The sequence below is a fragment of the Ascaphus truei genome, chromosome 1 (assembly GCF_040206685.1).
Source record: "Ascaphus truei isolate aAscTru1 chromosome 1, aAscTru1.hap1, whole genome shotgun sequence".
Taxonomy (NCBI): Eukaryota; Metazoa; Chordata; class Amphibia; order Anura; family Ascaphidae; genus Ascaphus; species Ascaphus truei.
In genome coordinates, this window is record NC_134483.1 from 77,403,877 (window position 1) to 77,431,337 (window position 27,461).

General features: G+C 40.5%; 1 protein-coding gene across 3 annotated transcripts in view; it reads left to right on the plus strand.

Moving 5' to 3' along the window:
- The window catches only part of IPO11 (importin 11), a 500,359-nt gene that overhangs the window by 106,811 nt on the left and 366,087 nt on the right, over nt 1–27,461 (plus strand). For all 3 annotated transcript variants that reach the window (XM_075589858.1, XM_075589848.1, XM_075589838.1), the window contains 6 exons: nt 964–1,022; nt 9,463–9,511; nt 18,203–18,273; nt 24,005–24,197; nt 24,624–24,776; nt 26,967–27,010. In XM_075589858.1, the coding sequence (XP_075445973.1) occupies nt 964–1,022; nt 9,463–9,511; nt 18,203–18,273; nt 24,005–24,197; nt 24,624–24,776; nt 26,967–27,010 (569 nt within the window). The remainder of the gene's footprint in view (nt 1–963; nt 1,023–9,462; nt 9,512–18,202; nt 18,274–24,004; nt 24,198–24,623; nt 24,777–26,966; nt 27,011–27,461) is intronic.

Consider the following 27,461-nt stretch of genomic DNA (forward strand, 5'->3'; position numbering starts at 1 on the left):
TATATATATATATATATATATATATATATATATCTCCAGCTAGAAAAATACAACCACCCCTCCCTGATTGCATGGGAAGCTCCCTTTATAATTGACAAGAACAAGTCATTTTTCAGATTTATTGAAAAAATAACAACCATCAAACCCAACTCAAGTCAATGAAAAATGGAAATGTTCTGAATTATTCTACTCGATCTCGCCGAAAATACTTTTCACCTGTTATAACTCAACTAGAATTTAACGATTTAACTATTTATCATAGCAGCTATTTTTAATTCGTCATCCCATCAATAAATTATGATCTTAAGAAAAAAAAAATGCAGCAACGGCATGAGTAGACAACAAAATCCTTGTGATTTGGTGAGTAATTCATTATTCTCCAAAGCAGCCAATCACATTGGGATCACCATAGTGACCTGATACATTTCTGCCCCTTTAGTTAAAGGATTTGGTTCCTGTAAAGAAAACCACTTCTTTATATAGCAAGATAAGTATCTGTGAAGTTCATCACTCCTTTCCTGAATGCCATAAAAATAATTTTTGGACGTTACAATCCATATATGCTCATTTCAAGTCAGGTTTAGCCATGTCTGATTGTATTGCAACAAATCGCACGTTCCTCTTGTTGTAGTAATGCTTCGTTATTAACTCTTAGGAACGTTTTCAGTCTTTCCATATTGCTGCCTCTCTTTCATTACCCACAAGTATTCTTTCTGATTGTCAGATTGCGAAACCATTTGCCCACTCACGGGAGCATACAAATGCACGTCCTGGTCCAGCACAGCAACCCCAGAGCAGAACATAAGTGCAGCTAATAATAATATCAGGGTATGGAGTTAGAGGTTTAGCAGCATTTGAACATGTGTAAGCACTGTAAGGAACAGCAGTAATTGTAGGAAATAGCACGTTTTGAACTTTGACACTCATAATGTTCAGTTTATGCTTCGTTTTATGTTTTTTTAGTTCTCCGTAAACTGACAGTTCATGGATTCTTAGAGCCCCTCCAAAATGCTGAAGTTATGGTAAGAGCTTCTTGGTTACAATTATCTTTATCAAAAAGCATTCTTACTGTGCAATGTATGAGCACCTAGAGAAGATGCTTGTAAATGTTTGCCCATGTATTGCATTCATAATATCCCTATTTAATTTGCGTTTGGATGCAATTTAAATGGTAGCATTTCTAGTTGTTCCTGAGAGATGCATATTGATACTGTTATTTTAGGTTTTACAATATTTCTTATGTGACACCACAGACCATTGTTCAATTTCTTCCATCAATAGATGTTTGTGGTTTAGAAAGTGTTGGTACGGTGTGCATTAATCCATATCTTACTGCAGGGGTTCTCAACCCCAGCCCTCAAGACCCACCAACAGGTCAGGTTTCCAGGATATCCCTGCTTCAGCACAGGTGGCTCAATCTGTGGCTCAGTCGAAGACTGCTTGAGCCACCTGTGCTGAAGCAGGGATATCCTGAAAACCTAACCTGTTGGGGGATCTTTCAGACTGGGGTTGCCAACCCCAGTCTTACTATGTTCTGAAATTGATGGAGTTTTTTTAATGCTGGCAATTTGAAAATGATTTCTTGTACATTTAGCGTAGAGGCTAGTTCTATTTTTAAAATGAACAGAAAAAGCAATAATGAACAGCCCTATAGGATTCCCCTAGGCAGGTTGTAAGGTTATTTTTCAAGATATCCACATTTCTATTACTAGTACCTAGCGGATTTGTATTTAATGATTTGCCCATGAAAGAAGTTTGTCCACAAATCTGAAATACTGTAGTACCTCAAAATGAAAGGACCATTTCATGCAATCTAATATCTTTTTCAGCATCTAATTATAAACACCCTAACTTAATCATGGAGAATGTTAAGTAACATATGCCTACTATTGACTTCTGCTCTGTAATGATTGTTACCACACCTTTTGATTCCCCTCTCCCTCCCACCATTATACATCTGTGCATCTCTCCGTTAGGCTTTGTGAAGATCAGGCAGTGTTAGATTAACTATCTGTGGCAGTGTTTTATGATCTACAGTCATGTGAATAAGAAAGTACACCCTCTTTGAATTCCATGGTTTTACATATCAGGACATAATAACAATCATCTGTTTTTTAGCAGGTCTTAAAATAAGGTAAATATAACCTCAGATGAACAACAACACATGACATAGTACACTGTCATGATTTATGTAACAAAAATAAAGCCAAAATGAAGAAGCCATGTGTGAAAAACTAAGTACACCTTATGATTCAATAGCTTGTAGAACCACCTTTAGCAGCAATAACTTGAAGTAATCGTTTTCTGTATGACTTTATCAGTCTCTTACATCGTTGTGGAGGAATTTTGGCCCACTCTTCTTTACAACGTTGCTTCAGTTCATTGAGGTTTGTGGGCATTTGTTTATGCACAGCTCTCTTAAGGTCCAGCCACAGCATTTCAATCGGGTTGAGGTCTGGACTTTGACTGGGCCATTGCAACACCTTGATTCTTTTCCAGCCATTCTGTTGTAGATTTGCTGGTTTGCTTGGGATCTTTGTCCTGTTGCATGACCCAATTTCGGCCAAGCTTTAGCTGTCGGACAGATGGCCTCACATTTGACTCTAGAATACTTTGGTATATAGAGGAGTTCATGGTCGACTCAGACTGCAAGGTTCCCAGGTCCTGTGGCTGCAAAACAAGCCCAAATTATCACCCCTTCATCCCCGTGCTTGACAGTGGTATGAGGTGTTTGTGCTGATATGCTGTGTTTGTTTTTTGCCAAACGTGGCGCTGTGCATTATGGCCAAACATCTCCACTTTTGTCTCGTCTGTCCAAAGGACATTGTTCCAGAAGTCTTGTGGTTTGTTCAGATGCAACTTTGCAAACCTAAGCTGTGCTGCAATGTTCTTTTTAGAGAGAATAGGCTTTCTCCTGGCAACCCTTCCAAACAAACCATACTTGTCCAGTCTTTTTCTAATTGTACTGTCATAAACTTTAACATGCTAACTGAGGCCTGTAGAGTCTGAGATTTAACTCTTGGGTTTTTTGCAATTTCTCTGAGCATTGCACGGTCTGACCTTGTGGTGAATTTGCTGGGATGTCCACTCCTTGGGAAGATTGGCAATTGTCTTGAATGTTTTCCACTTTTGAATAATCTTTCTCACTGTAGAATGACGAACATTAAATTGTTTTGGAAATGGCCTTATAATCCTTCCCAGATTGTTGGGCAGCAACAATTGCTTCTCTAAGATCATTGCTGATGTCTTTCCTCCTTGGCATTGTGTTAACACACACCTGAATGCTCCAGGCCAGCAAACTGCTAAAACTTCGGCTTTTATAGAGATGGTCACACTTGCTGATGATCAATTAAAGACAATTATATGACCCAAATTATTGACGAACCAACCAGGAGAGGGGCAATACTGGATTTGGTCATATCAAACAATGTAGAAGTATTAACAAATATTCAAGTCCTGGAAAATTTGGGTAACAGTGATCATAACATGGTCTCATTTGAAATAAATTATCCAAAAATAAATTTTCTTGGGTTCAACAAAGACCTTAAACTTTAGTAAGGCAGATTTTAATAAACTGAGGTCTAATCTAGTAGTAATACAATGGGATGATGTTTTTGCAGGGACTAAATGTAGAAGATAAATGGGCAGTCTTTAAAACATTGTTTGAAAAGCACACTTATCAGTGTATACCCTTGGGTAATAAGTATAAAAGAAATAAGTCAAAACCAATGTGGCTAAATAAACAGGTAGGGGAGGAAATGGACAAGAAGAGGAAGGCGTTTAGATTCTTTAAGTCAGAAGGGACGGAGACATCGTATCAGAATTATAAGGAATGTAACAAAAATTGCAAAAGGGCAATCAAATTAGCAAAAATGGATAATGAATAAAGGATTGCAATAGAAAGTAAGGTCAAGCCTAAAAAGTTATTTAAGTACCTTAATAACAAAAAATGAGAAAAGAAAATATAGGACCCTTTCAGTGTTAGATGGGTAGGCAGATTATTGGAGATAAGGAAAAAGCTGAGGTATTAAACAAATTTTTCGCCTCTGTATTTACCAGGGAAGAATCAAGTCCAATAGTAGTTCCGCAGGAGGAAGCCACAACCTCCATATTAATGAACAATTGGTTAACTGAGGAAGAAGTTCATAAGCGACTTGAAAAAATTAAAGTAAATAAGGCACCTGGCCCCGATGGCATACATCCATGAGTTCTCAAGGAGTTAAGCTCAGTAATAGCAAAACCATTATATTTAATATTCAAGGACTCCATTTCCACAGACTCAGTACCACAAGATTGGCGTAAAGCAGATGTGGTGCCTATATTTAAAAAGGGAGCTAGATCACACTCGGGGAATTACAGACCTGTAAGCCTGACTTCAATAGTAGGGAAACTACTTGAAGGTTTAATACAGGATAATATTCAGGAATACCTAATGGAAAAACAAATTATTAGTAAATGTCAGCATGGATTTATGAAGGATAGATCTTGCCAAACTAACCTTATTTGTTTCTTTGAGGAGGTAAGTAGGAATTTAGACCAGAGTAATGCAGTTGATGTGGTCTACTTAGATTTTGCAAAGGCTTTTGATACGGTTTCACACAAGAGGTTGGTGTACAAAATAAAGCAAAGTGGACTCAGTAATAATATATGCACCTGGATTGAAAACTGGTTAAAGGACAGACAACAGAGGGTTGTCATAAATGGAACTTTTTCAGATTGGGCTAAAGTCGTGAGTGGAGTACCTCAAGGATCGGTACTGGGACCCCTGCTTTTTAACTTGTTTATTAATGACCTTGAGGTTGGGATCGAGAGCAAAGTCTCCATCTTTGCTGATGATACTAAATTGTGTAAGGTAATAGAATCAGAGCAGGATGTAATTTCTCTTCGGAAGGACTTGGAGAGACTGGAAACGTGGGCAGGTAAATGGCAAATGAGGTTTAATACAGACAAATGTAAGGTTATGCATTTGGGATGCAAGAATAAAATCTAAGAGGGGATATGATAACTATATACAAATATATTCGGGGACAATACAAGGAGCTTTCAAAAGAACTATTCATCCCACGGGCAGTACTAAGGACTCGGGGCCATCCCTTAAGGTTGGAGGAAAGTAAATTTCACCAGCAACAAAGGAAAGGGTTCTTTACAGTAAGGGCAGTTAAAATGTGAAATTCATTACCCATGGAGACTATGATGGCAGATACAATAGATTTGTTCAAAAAAAGGTTGGACATCTTTTTAGACGGGAAAGGTAAACGGATATGCCAAATAAGTATACATGGGAAGGATGTTGATCCAGGGATTAATCCGATTGCCAATTCTTGGAGTCAGGAAGGAATTTATTTTTCCCCTTCATGGGGTTTTTTGTATGCCTTCCTCTGGATCAATAAGTAAGTAAAGATATAGGATAAAGTATCTGTTGTCTAAATTTAGCATAGGTTGAACTTGATGGACGGAAGTCTTTTTTCAACCTCATCTACTACGTAACTATGTAATTAATCAAGGGCATTTGATTAGCAGCACCTGTCTGCTACTTAGCATCTTAATTCCTATGGAAGCAGTAAGGATGTACAGCTGAACCTCGTTATAGCGCGACCCGTTATAACGCGGTTTTGACGTGGCTCCCGTTTAAAAAAAAAATAAAAAAAATTTAAAAGTAAAAATTTTTTTTTTACTGCTCACTGCCTCACTGCCTCACTGCCTCACCTCACACACTCTCACTGCACACACTCTCACTGCACACACTCTCACTGCACACACTCTCACTGCACACATACTCACTGCACATACACTCACTGCACACACTCTCACTGCACACACTCTCACTGCACACACTCTCACTGCACACACTCTCAGCACACTGCACACAGCACACAGCACACTGCACACACTCCCAGCACTCACTCTCACTGCGCACACTCTCACTGCGCACACACTCACTGCGCACACACTCACTGCGCACACACTCACTGCGCACACACTCACTGCGCACACTCTCACTGCGCACACTCTCACTGCGCACACTCTCACTGCGCACACTCTCACTGCGCACACTCTCACTGCGCACACTCTCACTGCGCACACACTCACTGCGCAGCGCACACTCTCACTGCGCACACTCTCACTGCACACACTCTCACTGCACACACTCACTGCACACACACACTCACTGCACACACACACTCACTGCACACACACACTCACTGCACACACACTCACTGCACACACACTCACTGCACACACTCTCACTGCACACACTCTCACTGCACACACTCTCACTGCACACACTCTCACTGCACACACTCTCACTGCACACACTCACTGCACACATACTCACTGCACACACACTCACTGCACACACTCTCACTGCACACACTCTCACTGCACACACTCTCAGCACACTGCACACAGCACACAGCACACTGCACACACTCCCAGCACTCACTCTCACTGCGCACACTCTCACTGCGCACACACTCACTGCGCACACACTCACTGCGCACACACTCACTGCGCACACACTCACTGCGCACACACTCACTGCGCACACTCTCACTGCGCACACTCTCACTGCGCACACTCTCACTGCGCACACTCTCACTGCGCACACTCTCACTGCGCACACTCTCACTGCGCACACTCTCACTGCGCACACACTCACTGCGCAGCGCACACTCTCACTGCGCACACTCTCACTGCACACACTCACTGCACACACACACTCACTGCACACACACACTCACTGCACACACACACTCACTGCACACACACTCACTGCACACACTCTCACTGCACACACTCTCACTGCACACACTCTTACTGCACACTGCACACACTCCCAGCACTCACTGAACACACACACTCACTGCACTCACTCTACACTGCACACACTCTCACTGCACACTGCTCACTGCACACTGCACACTGCACACACTCCCAGCACCCACTACACACACTCTCACTGCACACACTCTTACTGCACACTGCACACACTCATTGCACACACTGCACACACACTCACTGCACACACTCTACACTGCACACACTCTCACTGCACACTGCTCACAGCACACTGCACACACTCCCAGCACTCACTCTCACTGCACACACTCTCACTGCACACACTCACTGCACACTACACACTGCACACTGCACACGCACACTGCACACACTGCCAGCACTCACTGCACACTGCACACTGCACACACTCCCAGCACTCACTGCACATGGCACACACTCTCACTGCACACACTCTCACTGCACACACTGTACACTGCACACACTCCCAGCACACTGCTCACAGCACACACTCTCACTGCACACTGCTCACAGCACACACTCTCACTGCACACTGCACACAGCACTCACAGCACACAGCTCACACAGCACTCAGCACTCACAGCACACAGCTCTCACAACACACAGCACTCACAGCACACTCTCACAGCACTCACAACACTCTCACAGCACTCACAGCACACTACACCACACCTCCCACTCCCCCTCCCTACCTTCGGTGTCGGCTGCTGAGATCGGAGCGGAGCTGGCATCAGGAGGAGGAGGGGGGTGTCGGGAGGAGGGGGGGTGAGTGAGGAGCAGGCTGGGACTCGGAGGGCCGCGTGGGCTATGCCGCGGAGGGCCAGTAGGTGTGGGAGCCTGGGGGGGCAGGAAATGGATGCCGGTGGTGGGAGGTAAGGAGCAGGTTGCGGCTGGACTCGCCGTTGCTAGGGGACGTGTAGGGCTTCCGGCCACCTCTTCCTTCCCTCCTCACTCCCTCCCGATCAGGCGCGCGGCGGCCATTGTTTTTAAAAATTAGCGCGACCCCGGTTCTAGCGCGGTCGGATCGGGTGGCCCCCGAGGACCGCGCTATAACAGAGTTTAGCTGTACTTAGTTTCTCACAAATAGCTTCTCCATTTTTACTTTATTTTTGTTAAATAAATCATGACACGGTGTAATATGTCATGTTTTGTTGTTCATCTGAGGTTGTATTTACCTAATTTTTAGATCTGCTAAGGAACAGATGATTGTTATTATGTCCTGATATGTAAAACCATAGAATTCAAAGAGGGTGTACTTTCTTTTTCATATGACTGTACTATTATGAATACTGTGTCCCATAGCAACCATTCAGAAGTGCAGTACATACAGTATCTGCTGAGTTCTCAGTTGGCTTTCAAGTGTTTAAAACAGATCCTCTTTAGCCTGTAGTTTATACTTAGCAATTTATTTAACATGACAATGTGTAGCTGATAGAAAACAAATGTAATTATTTTATGTCAATCAATTTATAGCTGAGTGACTGCTTGTTAATAGACTATTAGAGCTATACCTACACAATCAAAACATTATTATGGATAATTAGTTTCTATGAACAGACTGCTGATAGAATGAAAAAGATCAGATATACAGAAGGGAATTTCATTGAGGCTAGTTTAAACTGCACTCACTGAAGAGTCGGTCTTCTTGACTTCTACACATTTTGTGAATACTTTTTATATATGTTTGTATAAATGTGTCTGCATTCCGGGTATTACCATCGTGTTAACATAATTTGAAGAAGTATTACAAGTAGTCACAAAAAAAAAAAAAATGTATACAGTACAACATTCTTTTTAACATTTTCTTTCATTTGGCGGAAATCTTTTTTAAATCCTTTAAAAAACAATGGTGACAATTGTGGATTTTTAAGAACAGCTCTGGCCGCTTGAATTTTCGGAATTGCTGCAATAGTCTTGCTTCAGTTTGTTGGAATCCCCTGGCAAAAAGATAATATATCATATACTTATTGATATTTGTTAGTGTTTCAAATGATGTGCTTGAGATGAGCGCTAGCATACATGTTAAAATAGAAATGGATTAGTACTTTCACTTTATCACATCTCCAATAAATATTGCTAAGTGGGTTGTATTTTTATACCTCTTTTCTATGCTAAAGCAATATTATTTAAAAAAAAATATATATATATATTAGATGTTTCATTTTATGAAAAAAAAATTTACAATGAAAAGGAAGCCCTGGTTTGTTCACATTATGTTGTAGTTTTCCCCAAAGGGTATGTTTTCTTGATTTAAAAAATGCAGTTAGTGCCTCTGCTTTTACCCTCATGCCTTTTTAGAAACCAAATTTGCCGTGTATAAATCTTAACTAGATGTTCAGGTCTCACATTCTAAGACTGAAAATGACCACCTGATGTCTGAAATAGTTTTGCTAAAGAATTCAAGCTACAAACTATTATAGATGTCATCAGCTGGCCATTCAGTCTCAGAGCCAGTGAAATGAATGCTCCAGTGAGATTTTGAAAATGGATATAGGTCTAAAAAAGGCTGCACTTACGACACAAAGAAAGCAGAAATCACAGTTGAATTAGCTTCACATAATGTAATATCGCTGTATTGCAACCGAGATACAGAATTTCATGATGCAAGATATGTAATTTTAGTGATACATTTTTATTTTCCAGGGATTTCTACATGCAGTCTTTGACCGATTAAGACAGTTTTTAGAATGCAGTAAGTACCTCATTTATCGCCAAGAAAATCTACATGTGTTCCTGTGGTGTAGGCAGAAATTTGAAAATTTTACTATTTTTTTTTTTATAGAAGTTCAAATGAATAGATCCAATGATTGCAAGTGTAATCACTTTTTATTCTTATATAAAGTACATCATCATGCTTCAGATTCATATTCTTAAATCAGTTTCTCAGCTTTGTAGAAGCTGTGCTGAACCAAATGGAGATGGAGTCTGTTTTTATTTTCTCATTCTATGATGCATAGGTACTTAAATGAGTAAGGAATTTATTGGGCTGAAATAATTACCCAACCTCCAAGAAAATCTACAGTAGCATAGTTCTACCCAGGGCCATTGTATGCAGATTTGGCTGTTTGGGTGACCCATTGTCTTGAGTATTTCCTGCTTGACCTCATTCATTCATGTGATTCTCCATGTCACGGGAGACCAGGCCAGTTACACCCTTTTATCCGGATCATACATAGAGCAAAACAAGATAATGAAATAAATTGTAGTTTATGCCCTTACAATAGGCATACACAAGATACACAAAATACTGGCAAAAAGATACCCTTTTTGGGAACTGGGAAAACAACCTAACTTTCCTAGGTGCAAGGAATCCTTAATTAAGGGCTTTCTCTCTGATACCAGTTGCAAAAATAGGATAGAAAATTCCAGGCAGCTTTAGCTGAAAGAAAAAACAAGGATGCGCAAAACTAATAACAAAACAGTAGAAAAAAACAGGTTACCGTATCAATAGTAATGATTAAACTCTCCCTGCAGCTGGCCCAAATCTCTCACCCAGAGAGAAAAACGTCACACACGCCAGAAAGGGACCTAAAACGCACAGGAGAGAAAAGACAAAAAACAAAACATAGTGTAATCTGTTTTGGTATAGAAAGACCCTGCTAAATAAAGGTCTACACTTACAGAATAAAAGATCAATATGGGCAGTGATCATAAATTCAGATGAAATGGCCCGAGAACCCCTCCTTCAGGTATCAGCTGGGCTCATCTGCCAAACGTATTACTCCAATGAGGTCCTCCTGTAATAATGGTCTCCCGAGACAGCACACCGCCTCAATGGCTTTTACACGGGGATATGCATCCAGATAAGGAACCAAACCAGGATGTACTAACGTACAAAAACAATTTAATGAATAAAATAGAAACACATAAAGGATATGTCCACTAGAGTACTCCACACCGGTACTTCTGACACAGAAAAATGTCCCACGCACCACCAGCTCAACTCCGACACCTTAGCCAGTGTGGTAGGTCCCACCAAGTGTACTCCTGCAGCTTGAAAGGAGGAAACACCCGCGTCCCTCACTGCCTTCAGCTCCGTGCACCCCACACAATGCTTCCGCGTCACGTGATGAGTGTACCTCGCGTCTCGCGAGACTTCAGTGCATAATTTCCAAAAGTACCTTCTTGGTGTGTTTCCTTCCTCCACAGTACACACCATATACACCAGACTCCTCTGCCCTACTAGTTTCGCATTCTGCCTTTAGCTGAAGCAGCCCTTTCTTGCTGGAAACGTAGAATCTGGAGAATCTTTAATAAACTTTGGAGAACTTTAAAACTTGGGAGAATCTGAAAATCTGAGCTGTGTAAGGGTTTTTAAAACCTCTGTTTCATTCACATAAACCTACAGCCCAATCAAAAACGTGAGAAATTTCTCAGTAGCCAGAGCTCACCTGGCTTATGATGTCAGAGGCAGGGGGGGCGTGTTGGGCCAGCTTGAGAAAACCGTGTGGGCTGGAAATATGAATCAGCCAATGGGAAATACTCCCACAAGCAGCAACTTTCCCCCAGCTAACCCCTTGCCGGCTCCACTAAATCTGGTGTCACAATCAGGGACCAAGTGGGGTGCCCTCTATTCTCTGGGACTGACACCTGGCCTTCTCCTGCTCACCAAAAGGTTCACCCACCTTCACATCCTGGATTCCCTTTGAGGCTAGAAGGCGGGGTATCCTTCATGTCTCCTATGCAAATGTCTAAGGCTGACTGCATGGATTTTTATACATACAGTATAACACCCTCTGAACCTTAGTTTAATATAGTATAAACCTTGGGGACCCAAAATAGGTCAGGTTTTCCTATATTTACAGGGGACTGCCATAACCCATAATCCAATACAAGTTCTGGGACACCTTGGCACTAACTGGGGTATCCCTATGTTACCTAGGGATCCGCGCAGCTACAGGAACACTTTTCATCCATGTGCCACATTTTACTGTGCACAAAGCATACATGTACTTAACACACTTTGTTTAATAAAATATACCTTACACTTTTATGCTGCTAAAATGTCTGTCTTTTTGGTGATGAGGGATTGAATGAGAACTTGTACTTTTTAGTCCCACTACCCATATGCCTCTCACTCTGCAAAACTTGACTTTAGACTTTAACAAAACCTCACAGTCTTATATATAACTGGAGCACCCCCTGAACCCCTATACTGGGTTCAGGGTGATCTGGGCATCCCCACTTAGGCTGCATCCATAGGACTGCAGCCGTGCTGAGGCGCGCGGAGGCTAAGGGAAAGCGGGTGCTTTCCCTGGCCTTGGTCCGCGCGCTGTCAGGAGGCGTGTCGGGGGGGGGGGGGCTGTGACGCCCTCATTGGGCGAACCGCTCACGTGACCGGCCCTGCGCTCCCTTGAGCGCTTGAATTTAAAATGTTGCTAAAACTTACGCTTGCGGAAGCGAAAGCGAGCCCCTGCTAAAGCCGCTCTCATCGCGGCTGCAGGGGCTCACTGCCGAGCAGCAGCGCGCCTCAGCACGCGCTGACCATGCCCAAGGCCTTATACGAAGGACCCCTTACATCCGTATGCCCCTTTTACCTTTCTGGTCTATGCTGAAGCAGGGAATCCCTAGTGGTGAGTCGCGAGAGCGTTTTCAAAGAGAGAGATTACCGAGACCATGTGTCTACATGCATCCAGGATTCCTGGGTACATTTTTAGGGGAACCAGCAACTCTGGGCCCTGGCTAGATACACAATTTGACAACACTTTCTCCGCAAACCCCCCCTTGAAATTCATACCACAGCAATCTCTGCTTGCTGGCACTCCTGGAAAAGTAAAAACACATCAAATACTTTATTACTGCACAATTACAGATTATCCATATACAAACCTTGGGCTCAAGAGCTGACACTCTATAAACCAAACACACGGATCAGGGTTAATCAAACGGGCTTAAACCTTTATTTGATAGCCTGGCTACCCCCAACCGTCACACTCCATCAATAGTGTTGCTTATGCAGAGGCTAATTAGCCCTTCAGGACGAAAACTGTAACATTACCGTTTCCTATGTTAACTTACACGTTGTCAATCAATCTTAAAATGATGTAATTATTACCTGTATTTTGTCAAGTGTCATTTCAAAAGCTTTACAAAAGTCTTACAATCATTATGGGCATCTTTCTTTCTCTCCCCCAAATTCCATGTTTTCACACCTGCAAAGTAATTTCTTGTCAACAACTACTGTACTTGAAGCAATATATTTTAGTTTTGAGAAAACAACCACGTTACTGTACAGTTGCCAGTCCAATTCAGTATCCATATTGGTTACCACACTACTCAGAACTATTAAAACTGTTATTCCTATTGTATTTTTATTTGTAAAATTTTCCCTGTGATGTATTACTACTGCTCCATTATTTATCAATATACTGTACAAGGCATAACTATAGTATACAGCAGAGGAAGGAGCTTAAGGAAACTGATCAGAGGAAGGTAATATCCAAGAACCATCTTTACTCTCCTTCAACGTTTCATATTTCTGTAATTTGCCTGCTAGCTTATCTTTATAATTTTGTAGCAAGTGTCAGAGATGAATGCTCTTGTCGATTAGCAATAATTTATCAATTACAGTTCTGGATGCTGACACAGCCAATTCACTAGGGTTTGTAGAAAGAGTCAGTCCAATGTAATATAATATAATATATATATATATATATATATATTTATTTTTTTTCAACTTGAAATTTGTATTGAGTTTTTATAAAGTCAAGCAACAACAAATGTCTTTGCATCGTCTTAACTCCGGTGCAGCGGCGTCTAACCATAACTTAATGCCTGACTAAACGGCATAAAACCCATTTTCAATGATAACATAGAACACACACAGGGTAAGATTGAGAGGAGGGGGGGAATAGCAGAGGTCTTGTCTGTGTTTTACAAAGTTTAGATATTCCTTCAGTTCTTTACGTGATGGAGTACGACTGTCCATTTTTCTAATTTTATCAATAGATGGAATTACATTTTGTTACCACAATGCTGCGATCACGCACCTCGTTGCTGTTGCAAAATGTGCAACTAATCTATTTCCCACTCTGGCTAGTTCCTGTATTGATTTATTTAGCAGGAAAAGCAAGGGGTCCCAGGGAATTTCGAGGCCCAATATCCTCTCTAGCCAATCTCGAATTTGCTCCCAAATTGAGGCTATCCAAGGGCAAGACCAAAGCATGTGTAACAGATCCGCCGGCTCTCCACATTGTTTGGGGCACAAGGAGGAATAACCCCGGATAAATTTTGAGTGTTTTAATGGGGTGAGGAACCACCTCATCATTATTTTATATGCGTTCTCCTTTAACGTCGTACAAATAGGGCTTTTAGCTGCTGCTAGGACTATCTTCTCCCATTCTTCCTCGTCCAAACTGGAACCTAGGTCCATTTCCCACTGAGACATGTAACTTGGTTTAATGTAATATAATTTAAGGCTCGATGATTAAAAAATCCAAGTAGGTTCTTTCTCAGTTTAGAACTATATTACTCCACTTAAATGCGCAGGAAAGCAGCAGGATAAAAATACTGTTGCAAAGAAATGTATGAATGCAATCAAACTTCTACACTATTCATTACTATGTGATTTGCATCATATTAGACATGCAATTAGGCCAAATCCCCTAAGCAATAAAAAGATTTTCAGTGGTCTGTTGAAGTTCAGTCCTGGAACAGTCTCTGAAAACTGTATTTTTCCTGTTCCAAAAGAATTGGTCTGTTATTTTACTATGTCTGATCATTATCAGTCCAGACCAGGGAATAGACAGGGTGCAGGAGTTGGCATACCTCTTTCCCCACGTGGCACATTTGATGTCATTCCCCCCTTTTCCCTCCCTCTCCTTCTCATCCGTCGTCGTTCACGCTGTCCGTCTCTTTTCCCTTCATGTTGCTGTTATCAATTGTCCCCCTATACCTACAGTGGCGAGAAAGTTTATGAACCCCAATGATAATTTCGTAAATTTCATAGTTTTTCCATGATAACCTTCTTGAATCAAAACCAGTCTCTTCTTATATATCCAATAGGGTTTATATTAACCATTTCCATGTCTTTTTTTAAACAAGATGTAAGAATTAGACAATGAGAAATTATGGGACGGGGTATGTGCGAAAGTAAGTGAAACCCTGGTTTTAACAGCTAAATTAAAGAGTATAATTAGAATAAGGTGTTTATCAGTATAGAATGGGTTACTAAACCATTTCTAAGGATTTGGTGCTCCACCAATCCACTGTCTACAAATAAAGAATGTTCAAGTCCACAGTCACTCTACCCAGGAATGGTCGTCCTTACAAAATCTCTCCAAGAATAAACCGGCAAATCATCCAGGATGTCACAAAGAACCACAGAGTAACATCCAAGGATCTGCAGGCCACTCTCGCCTTGCTTAATGTGAGTGTTCATGACTCAACTGTCAGAAAAAGACTGAACAAGAATGGTGTTCATGGAAGCATAACCAGGAAGAAACCACTGCTCTCTAAAAAGAACATTGCTTCCCGTCTGAAGTTGGCCAGAGAGCACATAGATGATCCATAAGACTTCTGGAACAATGTTCTCCGGAGAGCCGATTTTGCTCCACTATAAATTTCTACTCTCCTCAACTACCCCTTTCCCTTGCCAAGCAAACATACTTTTCGTCACCAATACTAACTCTGTCCGCTAACCCAGGGGGGCACAAACTTTTTTTGGTGTGTCCCCCATGTCTGCTCTCGTCCTTTGATGTGCCCCGCCCCCTACTTACCTTGCGTGCTGTCACATGACCTGCGGCATCATTTGACATCACGTTACCATGGTAACCATGACGTCACATGACCCCGCGGCGTCATTAGGTCCTGCAGCCGGCTGAACCTCGGTAAGTAGAGATTAAAGAGGTCTCACGCGGGCCCCCAGTATTTAATTTAAATGCCTTGGGGAAAAGCGCGGGACCTCTGCAACCGCCCGCGACCCCCAGTTTGCGCACCACTGCTCTAACGCTCAATGCCTATTAGCCATATTTTACTCACTTCTCTGCCCAACTACACTTTTGCTCCTTTCTAGCCTAAAGACCCAAGACCTTGACACCTACTTCAGATGAGATTTAGTCTATCAGACATTACATCTCCATGTCATGCTCCACATGCAACACCTACCTCCCTTTTCACGCCTAAATCATCCCTCAGCTCATTTTCACCTGTGACTGAAGAGGATGACTCCACTCTTCTCTCATCCTCTCACCCTACAAACTGCCCTTTTGATCCTATTCCCTCAGATCTCCTCTTCCTCTCACACTAACCCCATCCTAACTCACCTTTTTAACCAATCATCTCTTCTACATTCCCATCTTCCTTCAAACATTCGCTCATCACGCCCATTCTAAAGAAGCCCTCTCTTGATCTAGCCTCTCTGTCTAACTACCTCCCAATCTCTCTTTTTCCCTTTGCCTCCAAGCTACTTGAGCGGCTTGTATACACAGCTTGACTAACTTCCTCTCGTCCAACTCTCTGCTTGACTATTTGCAATCTGCAATTTCCAACCCCCACACTCCCAACTAGATTGTACTAAAAAAAAGTGTCCAACAACGTACTCACAGCTAAATTTAAAGGTAATTTCACCTTACTAATCTCCTGGATCTCTGCTACATACTACACTGTCAAGCACCCCCTTCTCCTGCACACCTTACACCCCATTGGCCTCTCCTAGTTTAAGTTCTACCTATCCAACCACTTTGTGTTTCCCTTCTCTGGTGTCTCCTCCTCTTTCTGTCGGGCATCCTTAGGGCTCTGTCCGTATCCCTCTACTCTATACTTCTCTTGATGGACTAATCCAATCATTTGGGGGAAACATGTCAGTGTAGTGTCTCCATTTTTTAAATATTTTTTTTTTTTTTTACAATAAATCTTTTTTTTTTTTTTTTTGTCACCTTCTTTGCTTCATTATATGTTTGTGGTGCAGTAGTCTTGGCATCATACCAGGTTTTTCGACTTTAAGTATCAACTCTATGCTTATCCTCTAGTTTATCTCTCCTCCCCTGACCTCTCCACCTCTGTCTCCGCAATCTCATCTTGTAATTGATGTCACTCTGTACCCCCATTGTTCTGCTCTATGGAATATGTTGGCACTTTACAAATAAACAATGATGATAATTATCAGGCCCAACCACAATATTTTACCCATCTTGATTTTGGTTTACCAGCTTCCCAGCTCTGATTCATCCTCATCTCCTTTGTTTTTACATTCCAATGTCCTACTGAAATATATTGCTACAGACCAAGTAAGAAGCTCTCTAAAGTAATTTTTTTTTTTTACAATACAGTTTAAGCTCTTTACCAAGATATATATTTTTTGTGTCTACTGCCTCTTTTAGACGAGGTGAAAGGTTTAACAGAATAGAAGCATTCATATACAGGCATACCCCGCATTAACGTACGCAATGAAACCGGAGCATGTATGTAAAGTGAAAATGTACTTAAAGTGAAGCACTACCTTTTCCCCACTTATCGATGCATGTACTGTACTGCAATCGTCATATACGTGCATAACTGATGTAAATAACGCATTTGTAACAGGCTCTATAGTCTCCCCGCTTGCGCACAGCTTCGGTAGAGGTAGGGAGCCGGTATTTCTGTTCAGGACGTGCTGACAGGCGCATGCGCGAGCTGCCGTTTGCCTATTGGGCGATATGTCCTTACTCGCGAGTGTATTTAAAGTGAGTGTCCTTAAACCGGGGTATGCCTGTATATGTAAGATACTTCATTATGTGCCCAGTTAACACTCTCCTATCTACAGCAAGTACATCTTTTTCTGGTGGAATCTTTACTGTGAAAAGCATCACACTTTGCAATGCTCTTTACCTGATTCTACCTTACATGTGTCCCTGTGACAATCTTTCCTGTTCACATACAGTACAAGCAAAAACAGTTGTGTGCATGGTAGTGGTATATAGTTATGTATAAAAATACACTTCATATTCAAACAGTTTGTTTAGGCAGGTTCCTAATATTGTATTTTTTAGTATTTAATGCTAGTGTTTCCCATACATATGAGAAGAATAAAAACATTAAGAGCATGTAGTGATGTACATACATTTTTAATTCCACATAGGAACCCATCTTTTGGATGCATCTCAAGAAAAGTCCTACAGTATGTGGTCTTGATATTGGTGATTGTAAACGTTTACATAATTTAGTCTTAAAGGCTTCCTCCATCAAAGGATAAAGTGCAACCTTTAACAGATGCCTTCTATGGAATTTTATACTATATATTGCATTAGAATATTTCCATTCTAGCATTTATTACTTTTTTCTATTTTATTGTTTCACAGTTCTGTTGGATTAGATTAAATGGTTGTATGGGTTTCAAAACACATACTGTATGCAATTATTTTTTATCTTGAATTTTTTGAATTCTCAACACCTGTTTATTTCCTAGGTAGAAGTATCGGAGCAGAAAATGTATGCAGAGAAAGACTGGAAAAGATTATAATACTATTTACTAAAGTGGTAAGAATTTAAACATAAACAACAAAAGACTTAGTATGTCAAATGCAAAACTAAATTCTACATCGCTCAACCTGTTCACAAGTTTATCTTGCCTACCTAAAAAAGAATGTTTTTTTGTCTTTAAGGAAATTTAATTTTTAGCACTAAACACACTACTTGGGAACAAACGGGAAGATCAGATTAAGTCTGGTTTTATTATTCATTGTCTTGTCTTGTATTTTGTTGTTCGTTGTGAAAATTCCTCTTTGTATTCCCCATCTCACTTTAATTTACCCTTTGGGTGCCCAAAGACGTCTGAAGTTATGTTAATGTATTGTATTGATGTTTGTTTTGTAATGTTTGTTTGGGGTAGAGGGATTGAGTGAAATGAGTAGTTGACCCAGGGTGGTTGGTTAGGCCTCTCGGGTGGGCAGTGGGGGGGGGGGGGGAGTTAACCCGTTCATTACCATATCGGTTACTACCGCTAAGGTAATGAATGAAGGGGTTAACCCCTCCCACTGCCCACCCGAAAGGCCTAACCACCCACCCGAAAGGCCTAACCACCCACCCTGGAGCAATTACCCCCTTAACTCACCCGTTCTGCCCCTAATAAACCTGGTAGTCTGCCATAACCCCTTCGTTACCTTAGCGGTAAGCTGCTTTTATTTTAATATTACAGTATTGTAGCAGGGGGTCTCCGGAGCTGAATCACATTGACCCCGTTATGGGGTGCCAATGTCCCTCTGGTTTGCTTAAATCCCCCAATCACGTGGGCCGTGATGCGGGAGAATTTAAACATGGCAGCCCTGATACCGGCACCACATAATCGCGCCTGTAACTCAGGAAGCAGGGGGTCCCTGGACCTGAAATCAATGTGATTCACCTCCGGAGACCCCCTGCTACAATATTGTAATATTAAAATTTAAAAAAACGCGGGCGCGTAGGTAGAGTGACTGATTGAAGTCTGTCTTACTGTGTGTCTCTTACAGACAGTTGGAACCCAGTGGGATTCACACAGCGCGTGTCCCATTCAAACGCAGGGACCCCGCTTTGTTAATTGATGGGACATTACAGCTGTTGCGGCCCACCTCGTGAGGTTTTTGATCGGAATCTCAAAGCTTTTCAAGAGATGTGGCCGAATACCGGTGGCTGCATCAGTATATATTATTATAAATGGAACCTTTAATGGGATCTGCACTACACTACTTAATCTTCATCTGACTATCTGTCTTTTTACTGGAATGGGCTGGTAAATCGTTGTGCAGAAATCGACTGCTACCATTTTGTTTAATGTGATTCCTAAGCCCAATGTAAAAAAAAAAAAAGGGCAAACTTGTTGGGCCATGCAGTGTGTTTCTGACTTGCATGAGGGTTGGTTGATGGTAAATCTATCTATTATAGTAAGAAACCTTGTTTGCTGCATTTTTTTGTCACTGGTATGCCAGAGCTGTCATTTTAAATTCTATTTAAGATTATTTATTGCATTTCCAAGGTTATTCCTTGGCAATGAAATATGGCACTTTTTTTTTGTAAACTTACTGTAGTGAATAAGTTGATAGTGCTTGTTTGTAATTTATCATTTTGCTAAACTACTTTTTTTTCCAGAGTAGTTGTCTGGTTGTAACATCAAGGTTAACATTTATTGTCCTTTTTAATTGTAGTGCATGTCTTTTGTGAGATGATGTGCATTGTTTACCTTTATGCTACCTGGTCGGTTATTACTTTATAGGGGCTAGTTATATTGCAGTTTGAGTTAACAAAACCCCTGTAGGTCTGTAAGAGCCTGCAATAAATACAGAGTAATATATTGCTTGCGCCTGTAGTACAGAAGGTTATCGAATGTGTTATGTACTGTAATTTGTCTTAAAAGGAGATTATACTAGTTCTATTTAATGCTGTAGTACTTGTTCAACTTCAGTGTGCTTTTCTCCTTTTTTGTTGTGCGTGCGACATCCATTAATACTTAATATCTTGCATGATCTATTTTCGAATTTGCCTTAAAATGATTGCATTGTGCTTGTGAAACTTTTGGGTATACCGTTCTTTAGCAACCTGAAGCGTGCAATATTAGAACTAGGTGAGTTAGAGAGGAGAGAATATGTTCCATGGAATAGTTCTACTTGAACAGAAATAGTATACGTACAAATTTACCAGCCCACTGTCTGCATGGTGGTATAAGCATTTTCTTAATAGTGTTGCTTTTCATATCAGAATGATTTCTTTAGCACTAAAAGCAGCAAACCCGCCCCAAAAGGATTTTTTGTTTTAGCCTACCTGAACATCTGAGGGTACCCCCAGAGCTAATCCATTGGCCCCCGTCTTTGCCAAGATATCCTTTTTTTTCTTTCTATTAGGCAGTGCCTGCAGTATAGTTCCGTCGATGGCGACACGACGGGTGATGTCACCCGTAACGTTAGGTTTCGCCCGGGCGGCGGGGTCGCGGGATTCCGGCAATTTGATTTGTTCAAGGGCCGTCACGTGACGCGACAGCCCTTGAAAAATCAAATTTTTCCGGCTTCCAGTTTCCGCGACGACGCTTTGTCGCCCACTATAAGTGCACGCGGCGGCGGCAATGTATTTGTTTTCGGGCGACGTCGCCGGCACTATAAGCGCGGCCTTAGTTGCTTTTCGACCCAAAAAACTACATATATGGCCTCAGGATCCCCAGTAGAAAGCTGCAACGCCATATCCTGTTGATATTGTTTTGTGTTATGTTATGTTTTGTGTCCAGTGATTTGCCCAGTGGACAGCCTTGTTGCTTAGGAAATGAGCTCTGGGAAACCCTCTGATTCAGTAAGGCTAAAATGAAGAGCAAACAGTTGTCTGTAGCACAGTGCTGAGAAAAGGATCGGCGTGATTATCTGGTACTGAAGAGTTTTTAAGTCCGGAATTATAACAACGTGCTTGGTTGCTATGACATTTCTTTGCTGTAATATTCGTTTGGAATTATGAAAACGAATGGAGAAGTAATCATTTACAGTTTCCATACAAAGTTTGAATAAACAGTTCCTGGTGCACAATGAAATAGTGACGGTAAAGCTGCATTCAACATAAACGATTAAATATTACAAAGCACTGCACTGATTACCAGTGTTCCTAAACCGGGGTGCCGTGAACTCCTGGTGTGCCACGACCCTGAGCCCCGTGTGCTGCCGTCCAGGGGAAAAGCTCTGTTTTCTACTTCGTTGGGGGATATTTGGGGTGTAAGCAAAATTAGGAGGGGGTGAATGTGGTGCTGTATTTATTAAAGAAAAATGATGGGTGCACTCTTTGAAAAGTGGGATAAATGTGTTAGCGTATGTTGAGTAAAAGGTTGAATGTGGGAGTTTGTAAGGTTGGGGGGGGGGGGAGGGTGGTGCTTGTGAAAAGGAGGGTGTGTGTGTTGCCAGTTAGTGTGGAGGGGGTTAATGACGTCTGGAGAGCAGAGTGCCCGACATTAAAAATAAAATCCTGTGCAACCTTTTTGAGAACCACTGATCTAGGTGTTTCTGAGTTCCCCAACGCCTATCTCTAACTTGAGCATAGTGTCTGACTGGCCATCACGGAAACAGATACAAACAGCTGGTAGAGGCAAAGTCTTTGTCGAATAGCCAATCATTAAAAATGCTAAAAACAGAAATTAATTAGTAATTACAAATTAACAAATATTGGAATGAGTGCCTTCTGTGAAAAAAAGATGAGCCACTTCTGTATCACACCATCGCTTTCCAGTGTAGGTACAACGGGGATACAAACTAAATATATGCCGGGACTCACTAAACCATGTAAAATTTGTAGCAATCTGTGTTATGGAAAAAAAATATAACGGATTTGTTTTTCAATTTAACGCAATATTGCCTAAGAATAATATATGCATGATAGCCATATATTAAAAAAAATTACTTGCATATGATTTTTTTTGATGTATTGCAGAAAAACTGCGATAATCACTATCTCAATTTCCTAAATAATTTAAAAATAAATAAATACGCAAATACAATACATAGCTACCATGGGGTATAATACAAATCATTACATTACAATGTTGCAGAAAAGTCTTGGAACCCCTTTGATACCTGATGATCTTTAAATGAATAGCAAAGGCAATAAAGGGGTTAAAAAAAACTAAACAGAGGCTACCATTACACTACCCTGTTGCATCATACCAAAGAGACTAGGCATCGCCATGGTAACCGCTATAGAAACAATGGGCTATTCCTTACTCTCTCCCAAGGGAGTGGGAGCATACCACCAGCTCCAGGGAAACTGCTCTTTTTTTTAACCTTCCCCCACCCTAACACATCCAACAACCCCTATATGAATGACTTTCAGCGAAAACTGGCTAAGAGGGCCTTAATCCATTCACCCAAAACAAATGTAACCTAACATTATCAAAATATACATCAAATGGTCATTAACCACTTGAGTGCCGGTGAGGCTATCTAGGGCCTTGAGTGCTGGAAGGGTCATGGTGCCTAAGTGCCATGGCTCCTCCGGCACCGTTCATTCATGTGACCGTGGTGGCCATTATGGACCGTGGTGGCCATTTGGGTGGGGGATCCTCTGTTTACTCACTGGTTAGATTGCCTCCTGTACTCCATGGGAATGCAGGACACAATCTAAGGTAAATTAAAACCCCCTCCCTAGGCATGACCTAGTCACTACGTCATGGGGACCCTGGAGCGGCAGTCCTCATGACACACCCAAAGGGTTACGGATAGCCTTGATAGCCTCATTGTTTATCAAGGGCATAATGGGGGAGGGGAGGGAAGCCCACCTTTCCCGCCCTTGTTGAAGTCCTACACGGTCTTCAGGATATAATACCTACTTGAACTAATCCTATCAGGGTTACAATACTCCCTCCACATGCCATCAACAGGCTCCATTTTTTTAAATTATTTATTCATTATTTCTTTATTTTTCAATATCATTGTCTGTTCTCCTAGAGCTTATATTCGGTTTTTCTTTAGTTTAACTAATCCAATTTGGTGATCCACTTTCCGGCCCAAAATGAACAAAATGCACTGCTTAAAACACGCCTAAACCAAATCTAACCCATGAAGGGCCATTCTGTGGCCCTTGGACGGTCAGTTGTTCAGACAGCTACTGTAAGTGCATTTTTGTTTACCTGTGTTTAAAAGGAAGTTTCAGTGTAATGTAAATACGTCATAAATGCTTGTAAAATGTAATAGTTTAAGTGTTTACCTATAATTTTACATTGCGATATTCTCCTCGTTATTTTTATCGGATCTGGCCCATGTGGAAAACTAGCCCACTGTAATCATCTGCCATTTAGCCGCTTATGTTACCTGGGGTTTATGCCCATTTATTTAATTTATTGACCTTTAGTCACTCTAAGTTATAGACTTTCTGCAATACCACAAACTTGATGAATCGTAACAGTACAATTTATTTCAAAACCATATAATTATAAAAGCAAAATATAGAGCACAAACCCTTACAGTACATTCATTTTGCCATTGCTACTCATGGGAAATGTCTGACACACAGCTAATGGTTTATGGCGTCTCTGATGCCTTTATCTAGGCAGTGGTGCATGGTACTGAACTCTGAGCCAGTCTGGACCGTGCCAGATTAGGGATGCAAGTGCCTTTTTAAATTTTTGTTGTCATATTAAATCTTTCCTGTTGTATTCTATTTGATATACTGGCTCGTAATTAATATTTTTTTGTATTTGTGTCTTTTCCTTAGTGTCTTATTATTGCCATGACAATGCATGTTTTCTTGAACGTGCTTTTGTTTTGTGTTTTAGCTTTTAGATTTCCTGGATCAGCATCCATTTTCATTCATCCCTTTAATCCAGAGATCATTGGAGTTTGCAGTAAGCTATGTTTTCACAGAGGCTGGTGGTGGAGTCGTATTTGAGCGTTTCACTGTTCAGTGCATGGGTCTCATTAAGATGATTGTTAAGAACGACTCTTATAAGCCATCCAAAAACATTGAAGGTACAGTTACACCTTTTTCTTTTAACGATTCCTGTAAAATTGTCATAGTAGCAATTGCTGTATAATCTTTTTACTAAGCAATTTTAGAAGGCTGATTGGGTCTGAAGATTTGCGACCACGTGCTGAAATCAGAATGTAGTTAAATACTGGAGCATTTCACTTTTTGTGAACAGAAGTTTCTCCTCTGACCTTCCTAATTATGGATTGCAGCTCATTTTTTTCTAGTGTGCACAATGTGTTTTTGATGTATATTAATTGTAAACGTTGGAGATTATTTTGAATTGTATTGAAGCAGTGGGAGGATTTACCAAGATTCTAGCAATAAGAAACCGTAACTGATTCATTTCTCATACCAATGATGCTTCAGATGGTTTTCTTAATGTGCAAGTATTTTAACCTTTAACTAATGAGTGCAGTGTGTTCTAGACAGCAAACCGGAAACCATCAAGGCTCACCAAATAAAAATGTCATTGTTCACGTACCCAACACTAACGGAGATATGCCGAAGACTGGTAACTCACTATTTCCTTCTAAGTGAGGAAGAACTGATGATGTGGGAAGAAGACCCTGAAGGCTTCGGTAAGACGATTTGAACAGTTTCAATCATTTTTTTCTTTTACAGTTTACTAAATTCTTTCACTGCTTGGTATTTATTCCGTGAGAGAGAGAATTCTGCAGTGCGTGAATTGTAGCCACGGAGAATATTGAGTGATTTGTAGTCACTTGTTATAGAAGGCACTTTTTTTTGGTTTTCAGAACCAGATTTACAGTACTTACAATGCGATCTCTTCACATTTTTCTTAACTTGTCAACAAGACGGCTTGCCAATCATATACAATCCATTTACCTTTAAGGAAGTGGTAAGAAATTCATTGCCCAACTTTAAACACTTCCTTTGAGAGGTTTTAGAATCGTGTTGTCACAGGCAGAATAATCTTTACGTTTCTAGTCAGACACGTTTCGGAAGTATACTAGGTTTGCTTAAGACCGGAGATCAAAATAGAAGTATTTTATTTAAAGCATCAATGCACCCATGCCATTCTTTTCTCTGCTGTAAAGAAATATTTATCTTTTAAAATACCTGGTTAAAAAATACTTATCTGGGACAACAATATGGCCGGCGGGGATCACCCACGGCCTTTCGGCCAATCGAAAGCTGCAGTGTCTGCGAGAGGTGACGTTGCAGCTCTCTGTTGGCGACCTTGGGGGCCATGTTGAAAGTTATTAATGATAAGAAAATGTTATTGTTCAAGAAATCTGCTGCACCCCAGGTTAATTTATGGTTGCTTCATGTATCTTCGTGGGCGTTTGTACTTCTTTGTGGAAAACCTTTTAAATGAATTAAGACAAATTTGGAGTTTGTAAAATGAGCATAATTTAATGTCTAGGGAAGTTGCAATATGGTCTGTTTAAAATATGTTCAAGACCATAACTCATATATCACATGCACAATTGTGAATCTCCAATGTGAAACAATAGTAAACATGGTAATCAGCCTATTCTTGATCCCAGCATAAACAAATTAATGTTTTTTTTTGTCAATCTTAATGTTAAATATAGCCACTTGCTCCCTCGAAGATTCATTTTAGAACACAAAAGAAAAGTGTATGGAGGCATTACTAAAATTTTAAGTCGATGCACAAGCTTCTAAAACACAAAGAAGATTGGCGCACACAATCCATATCTTGAGACAAAAATTAAAATACTCTCCAGTTATGCCCTGTACAAACCATGGGTTACAAAAAACCAATACTGAATTTCCCCCCCATACGTTTTGTGAATGCGTATCTACAATTAGTCTAGTTTTATTGCCGGCATTATTCATTAAAAGAACACACAATTGTATAGAAGGCATTTTTGTATGAAGGCCTCTGCAGACACATACCAAGTTTTGTGGACATTAATACAACATTTTCAAGCACAGCAAGAACTTCAAGATGCACACTCAGTGTTACTAAGTTAAATACAACATTGTTATTGATTTTGCCTTTAAACCAGTCTTAATTCACTATGTTGCAATTCATCCTTTTTATTTGCCACGATTCCCCTGATTTATTCTTTTTGTCTGCGAGAGGTTACATTTTTATATATCAGCAACCCTCTTTGACAACTAAATAAATGTAAGACAATCTTCCAAGACCAGGAGTTCTCCTCATAGTTTTAAACACCTTTTTAGAATAGATGTAATTTCTGATGTATCTGGCAATAGAGCGCGCACCCAGTGAGACCGACTGCGGCAGTGATAGGCGTGATGACATACTGACTGATGGGACGTGTCCTTAGTGAAGAGGGCTTACTGGAGCGTGAGACCTTAATGATGTAATTGCAAGGACAGTTACACGACAAAAGGCAGCCCCTTCAGTCTTATTTTCTTTATAGATGAACAACAGTAATATCAGGGTAACAACTTCCGACGGCTTTGCTGAATCTTTTAGCTTTGATTCTGCAAATGTTGAAATACTGGTACATACACAGAGATAAAAACTCACCAGCTTTCTGTAGTGTCTTTCTTTAATGGCTTCAACTATCTGTTCAGAACGTTTTATGCCATAGCAAATAACTGAACCAAGTGACCAACTATTCCTTCTGCATTTTTTTACATTCACTTTTTTGGCATGCTGCTAACTATGGCGTTCTGAGTACTTATTATATAAGTTATTGTTATATTTTTCATACATTCATAGTCTTTGCAAATAGAACTGAAATGTAAAACTTTTTTTTTTTTGCGTAACCAACTGATAAATTCATTATTTACATTTATTTTTTTAGCTGTGGAAGAAAGTGGAGGTGATTCTTGGAAATACAGTCTAAGGGTATGTTTTCTGAATTATTCGAGATTGTCCTTTTTCTTTTAAATTATGAGATAGGTATTGTTGCTCATGTATATAAAGAGGAAAATGTTACAGGATATAAATATTTTGGCCTATATTTCAGAAAGTCGTCTTTCATAATCCTTTTTAGGATTGCTAATAAAATTACCTTTTCACCATATATTCTTCATTTGGTAAATATAGATTTTGTGCTAATTTTGCTATTTGTTAGTATGCCATTTACATATAAACAATTTGTGTGTATAATATATATATATATAGAGAGCAGAAAATAGCCGTGTTAGTTCAGTTGCGATAGTGCAGAATATATATTAGCATACAATTATTTGTGTTTGTACAAGTATATTTTGATTACTATAAAGATAACTAGAGTAATATACTAGCTCATTTTAAAAGAGCAGCCTCTCCTAAGTAACCTCATAGTAATGATCTG